This window comes from Corylus avellana, chromosome ca1 (assembly GCF_901000735.1).
Source record: "Corylus avellana chromosome ca1, CavTom2PMs-1.0".
In the NCBI taxonomy this organism is placed as follows: Eukaryota; Viridiplantae; Streptophyta; class Magnoliopsida; order Fagales; family Betulaceae; genus Corylus; species Corylus avellana.
In genome coordinates this window covers 44,323,751-44,330,396 of record NC_081541.1, presented here as the reverse complement: position 1 = coordinate 44,330,396, position 6,646 = coordinate 44,323,751, and the positions used below count along the sequence as shown (strand labels likewise).

Sequence of the window (6,646 nt, the reverse complement as noted above, 5' to 3'; positions counted from 1 at the left end):
TCAATTAGATGTTCCAATTTCATTTAGTTTCAATCTATTTAAGTAAATCGTTAGTAGATTTAAATACTTTGTTTGTTAATATATTTTGGTTTTTTTTTTTTTTTTTGAAAAACCTATTTTAATATATTGTAAATGTGAAAATAATTTAAAGTGTTTTGTGTTTTGGATATATTGTTAATATTTTTGTTTTGGAAACAGAAGATAGAAATTTTTTACCAAAATGGTTAATATATTTAAAACTTGGAGCCCATTGATCAAATCAAATTATTATCATCTGGTTATAATTGAGCTGAATTAGAAATTTGAATAATCTTTATTTAGGGAATTTTTATTATATAATAAAGCAATCAATTTTCAGAAAGCACGACCGAAGCAATAAAATCCTGAATATATATATATATATTTCAAAATCCAAGCTTCAATTATTTTCTCTTATGTCTGAGCATACAAGACAAGCAAAAAGTAAACAGGGGTACGTAATTTTTGTTTCATTCATTTCCATACAATTAGGATCAACCGAATCCAAAGCTGCTGCCACATTCTATTGACCTCAAACTTGAGCCGTGTGGACCCATCACTCCGGCCCATTGGATGTTTCCCGTATGCCTTCTTTGGTTTACAAAGCAACACATATTATAGCTTGCAATATCTCTCTTTTTGCTCTCCTGTTTCTTGCAATAATCTTCCTCCATTTCCCTCATTTTCTTTCGTTTCTTTCATTGCAATCTCTTTTTGCTCTCCCGTTTGCTCCATTCATCTTCCTTCATTTCCTCGGATTTGCAAAGAAGAAAACATGGCTGAGGTTGCAAGCCTACTTCTCTCTCCCTTTCTCCAAGCCTTTTTTGAAAGAATGGCATCTCAAGAGTTTGCTGACATCTTTCGAGGACGAAAACTCGACGAAGGTCTCTTACGTAACTTGAAGATACAATTGCTGTCCTTGAGTGCACTGCTTGAAGACGCGGAGGAAAATCAGCTTACAAAACCTGCTGTGAAAGCGTGGCTGGAGGAGTTGAAAGATGTTGTCTATGAGGCTGAGGACGTCTTGGACGAGATAGCCACTAAAGCCTTGCAACGTAAGTTGGATGCTGAACTTCAAACCACTTCAAGTAAGGTAGGTAAATCCATCTCTAATTTCTTTGGTCATTTTGTCAAGGTGATAGAGCCAAAGATAAAAGAGCTACTTGCCAACCTAGAATGTCTAGCAAATCAAAAAGATGTTCTAGGTCTAAAAGAAGGTGTTGGAGGAGAATCATCAAAAAGATTGCCCACAACTTCTTTGGTTGAAGAATCTGATATTTTTGGTAGGGACGATGATAAGGAAAAAATAATAAACTTGCTCTTAGATGATGCAACTAGCAATGAAAATTTGTATGTTATTCCCATAGTAGGCATGGGTGGAATTGGCAAGACCGCCCTTGCTCAGCTGGTATACAAGGACCAGAGGGTAAAGGAGCATTTTGACCTTCAGGCATGGGTTTGTGTTTCGGATGAGTTTGACGTGTTCAGAGTAACTAAAGCAATTCTAGAGGGAATAGGTTCGTCTACAAGTGTTGATAGTAAGAATCTAAATCTGCTAGTTCTAGAGGGAGTAGGTTTGTCTACAAGTGTTGATAGTAAGAATCTAAATCTGCTAGTTCTAGAGAGAGTAGGTTCGTCTACAAGTGTTGATAGTAAGAATCTAAATCTGCTTCAAGCTGCACTAAAAGATAAATTGATGGGAAAGAAATTCTTACTTGTTTTAGATGATGTATGGAATGAGAATTATGCTCATTGGCAGATCTTAAGTAATCCGCTTAAATCTGGGGCAGAAGGAAGTACAATCATTGTAACGACACGAAATAATGGTGTTGCATCAACTATGCGCACTGTTTCAACTCATCGCCTAAAGACGTTACTGGAAGAAGATTGTTGGTCAGTATTTGCGAAACATGCATTCCATGATGGCAACCCCAATGCACGTCCAGAGCTAGAAGTAATAGGTAGACAAATTGTGAAAAAGTGTGCAGGTCTACCGTTGGCGGCTAAGACAATGGGAGGTCTCTTGCGATCTAAAGAAGGAGTAAATGAGTGGGAGAAGATACTGAAGAGCGAATTATGGGATTTACCAATAGATAAGACAGACATTCTTCCAGCTCTAAAATTAAGTTACAAATATCTCCCCTCACATTTAAAGCAATGCTTTGCTTATTGTTCAATATTTCCTAAGAATTATATTTTAGAAAAAGATGAAGTAGTCTTATTATGGATGGCAGAAGGTTTCTTAAAAGAAACTAGAAACAAAAGAATGGAAGAGGTTGGTGAAGATTACTTCCTTGATTTGGCATCAAGATCATTGTTGGAACAGTCAAGTGGCAATAAATCAGGTTTTATAATGCATGATCTTGTCAATGACTTGGCAAAATTTGTGTCCGGACAATTTACATTCAGGCTGGAGGTTGACCATCCTCATGAAAAAATGAAAAAGACTCGCCATTTGTCTTATTTCAGAAGAAAATTTAATAACTTTGAGAAGTTTAAGGTTCTTTACGAAGTTACTCAATTGCACACATTCCTGACATTGGGGTTGTTACAAGACCACGATCACAACTACTTAACTAAAAGAGTACCACTTGATTTATCGCCAAAGTTAAGATGCTTGCGGGTGATCTCGCTATCTCACTATCAAAATATGACTGAGTTGCCTGAATCAATTGGCAAAATTAAGCTTCTACGTTACTTGAACCTTTCTTCCACCGCAATTAAAATGTTGCCTGATTCCTTATGTAAGTTGTGCAATTTGCAAACATTGAATTTATCAGGTTGTAAAGATCTCACTCTTTTACCAAGAGATATGTGGAAACTCATTAACTTGCGCCATCTTGATATTAGTGAAACTGCCATAAAGGAGATGCCAATGCAGCTGAGTAGACTAGAATGTCTACAAACATTAACTAAATTTATCGTCAGCAGACATAGTGGGGCTTGCATTAAAGAGTTGGGGAAACTTGCAAATCTTCGAGGAACGATTTCTATTTTAGAGCTCCAAAACGTTGTATCTCCTATGGACGCTTTAAAAGCATGCTTTAAAGATAGGGAGTACCTTGAGGAGTTGGTGTTGGAATGGAATGCATTGGATACTAATATTTCAGAATGTCAAAGATCTGTACTTGACAATCTTCGGCCCCCTAGTAACTTGAAAAGTCTCACTATCAACAACTATGGCGCCGAAAGTTTTTCAGATTGGGTTGGACATCTTTCGTACACTAAGATAGTTTCCCTTCACCTAAAAAATTGTAAACTTTGTCCCACTTTGCCACCACTTGGAGAGCTACCCTCTTTGGAGCACCTCTCTATTGTTGGGTTTGAAGGAGTTGTTAAAGTGGCTCGTGAGTTCTATGGCAATAATTCTTCAACCGTTAAACCATTTGGAGCCCTGAAAGTTCTAAGGTTCGAGCGAATGCTAAATTGGGAGGAATGGTCTTCTTTTGGTGCTGAAAATGAAGGTAGAGCTTTTTCACAACTCGAAGAGCTTTATATTATTGATTGTCCTAAGTTAATTGGAGGGCTACCGGTTGATCTTCTTTCTGCAGTCAAACTTGAGATTCATGAATGTCCGCTGCTGGTGGCTTCACTCTCAAAGGCCCCTGTTGTACGACAATTACATTTAAGAGATTGTAATGAGGTTCTGCTAAAGGAATTACCAACTAAATTGTGGGAGCTCGAAATTGGAGGATTTGACGCACTAGAATCCTTTCCCACAGGAATGGTGGCCTCCAACAACTGTCTTGAAGTGTTAAGAATCGAGAAATGTATGAAGTTAGAGCTCCCAACACACTTGAACTTTTCATCCCTTGAAAGGTTGGAGTTGGACGGTTGTGATTCCCTCAAGTCATTTCCATTAGATTTATCCCCAAAGCTTTCTAATATAGCTATATGGCGGTGTAAGAATATGGAATTTTTAACAGTTTCAGAACAACATGGACGTGATTTAGTGACCTCGGATATTCTCATCAGCAACTGCCCTAATTTTGTATCTTTTCCAAAAGGAGGAATTCGTGCCCCCCAACTTATATCCTTTATTGTCCAACATTGTGGAAGTCTGATGTCACTGCCAGAGAAGATGCATACACTCCTGCCTTCTCTTACCCGTTTTTATATACATACTTGTCCAAGAGTTGAGTCGTTTCCCGAAGGGGGCTTTCCTTCCAATCTGAAAACTTTTGGCGTTATTAATTGTGATAAACTCTTTGCCGGTCGGATGGGATGGGGTTTGCAAGAACTCCCGTCTCTTAGAGATTTGAGTATCGGTGGCAAATCTGAAGACGTGGAGTCATTTCCAGAGCCAGAGTTGCTGCCTTCTTTTCTGACTTCTCTTTCTATGTTCTTATTTCCAAATATGAAATCCTTGGACAAGAGAGGGCTTCAACACCTCACCTCTCTTCAAGAATTGTCGGTCGGGACCTGCCTTAAGCTGGAGTACATGCCAAAAGAAGGGTTGCCTACCTCCCTATCTATAATAAACATCCGAAATTGCCCTTTGTTGAGGAAACGGTGGCAAAGCAAGAAAGAAAAAGAACGGCGAAAGATTCCTAACGTCGAACACATATTGATTGATGATGAAGAATATATTGGATGAGCCAAAAGCCCCGTCGTAAGAGTCCCATTTTCTGTTATAATATCTCGAAGGCGGCAACAACATATTCAGCTTTCACATTTAATTAGGTAATTGCTCTTTTCAATCAACTAATTATAATTCTTTTAATAACTTTCTCAAAGTCTTTCATATATATGGCTTTCTAATATCTTCATGGTCTCATAAATTTCTCTTGGTTTTATCACCGCCTAATTTGGGTTTTTCTAATATTAATTGTATGAAAATTTTGAATCAACAGAATTTAGAAGATTGACGAGCTCAATTTACCACTTGCGAGTTCTTCTTGTACTTCACCATTCTGGTGATGATAATCAACGGCTTGGTCTCTTAAATTTCACTACCTGAAATTATTGTGAAGTCCGTCTAAAGCTTAGGATGCTTTGTGTGAATATACAGGTTTGTTCACTGATTTCTGTTTCTATATATCTCTGTTTCACTGTCTGTCCTTAATTCCATTACTTGTGGGTAGTTTAAATTGAGTAGCTGCTGCATGCCAATCTCCTTCCCATTGGGGATTTTGTTCTTAAGGGAATTCCTAGATCTCCGCACTTTCTCAACGAAGCTGGACTTGCATTGTATATCCCCTCAATTGTCAAAACTGAAATTCTCTTTTGAGTTTGGAATTTTTATCAAAACAGGAAGAAAGACAAGTGACAGCAACTTCATTCTTCAGCATATGTGTTTGATTACCAAACAGATTATTTAATCAATACCAAAATTGATCTTTTTTTTAGCATTTCTTGGTTTGCCTTCTATTTTCCTATCGTTTCTCATACATAGTCAAACCGGTAAAAATTCTATCTTTTCTTATCTGATTTGAAGCATAAACCCTCTACCTCCTTTTTCCCATCCTTTATAACTTAAAAGCGACAAACTCCCCCCCCCCCAAACATTGCTACCAATCAGCTAGGTTATACTATATTGATGAACTACATTTAGACCATTTGTTCAACATAAGAAACTTAACATTTCTCTAACTGAAAAGAAAATTAAACATTACATATAATATCTAATAACTCCAATGTAAGTGTCATTATTTATTGATTCAGGCATTTAGTTATTTTCTAATGAATATGTTCTTAAGTTGAGTGGCGACTTGTTGGACTTATGGTGTGGTGCCAAATCGAGATCATGGGAACTTTGTTCTGTTTTTTGAAGTGTAGGCTTTGAATTGCTCTTCTGTGTTCCTTTCTCTCAAAAGCTGGAACATGGGAAAAGGTAATCAATGGCTGTAGAGAATTTTCTTGTGGCTACTGTATGATATCTGTTAAAGTGGCTGATTTGATTTAACATAACAAAATACCAGGCTACTTTATATCCAGCCGGCATTGCACCAATTGGAAACTAGTACAGTTTCTGATACCTCCAGTAATCAAAACTTTGAGATGAGAAACTGCAGCTGGGTCTTAGATACTTGTTGATTGGACAAAGCAGGTCAGTTTTCAATGTTGCTTCCTTTTTAATCCTAAGCGTTTTCTTTTGTTTTTCTTTGAGTGCATGCAAATAAAATACTTACCAAGTGTTTGTTTTATCCCACTCTATCTTCTCTTCCAAAATAAGATGAAAAGATTATGTTTATTTTATTTATTTAGTTAAATAGATACATTTTATTGGTGCTGCCTTGCTTCAGGAGGAATGAAAATGGCTAATTAAGCTTTCTGAAGTCCTGTTGATCTTACAAGTTTCTTTGTATATGCAGCTTTTCCAGTTAGGTACTTGCTTTTCTCAACCTGCTAATTATCAAAAAGTACCTTTTTTGGGGGGGTTAATTCTCACATCATCTGATCCACATGTATGTGTATTTTCTATTTCAAATTTTTTAGATGAGAAACTGTAGCTGGTTATTATTAGATGATCTGGCCGGCATTGTCTCTTGGTTAAACAATGCAAGGTCAGTTCCAAATTTTCTTTTGTTGGGTTTTATTGTCTTCTTTTCTACCCAAACATTTGTTTGTTACAACAATTTAAATCTATTTTTCTCTCTCCCTCTCCCTAAGAAAAATAATTGTGATA

At 36.9% G+C, this 6,646-nt stretch overlaps 1 protein-coding gene and 1 long non-coding RNA gene across 3 annotated transcripts; both read left to right on the top strand.

Moving 5' to 3' along the window:
* The first annotated feature begins 1,390 nt into the window (after positions 1-1,390).
* On the top strand, positions 1,391-4,615 carry LOC132172953 (putative disease resistance protein At3g14460). Its single transcript, XM_059584521.1, has 2 exons — positions 1,391-1,535; positions 1,650-4,615. The coding sequence occupies exons 1-2, from the start codon at positions 1,391-1,393 to the stop codon at positions 4,613-4,615; spliced, it is 3,111 nt and encodes a 1,036-aa protein (XP_059440504.1).
* A 767-nt stretch (positions 4,616-5,382) lies between these two features.
* On the top strand, positions 5,383-6,549 carry LOC132167797 (uncharacterized). 2 transcript variants are annotated; one of them, XR_009438724.1, is made up of 3 exons: positions 5,383-5,851; positions 5,940-6,067; positions 6,333-6,549. It is a non-coding gene; the product is annotated as an uncharacterized LOC132167797 (long non-coding RNA). The 2 variants fall into 2 exon arrangements; XR_009438723.1 differs by having other exon boundaries at positions 6,264-6,549.
* The last annotated feature ends 97 nt before the right edge of the window (positions 6,550-6,646 follow it).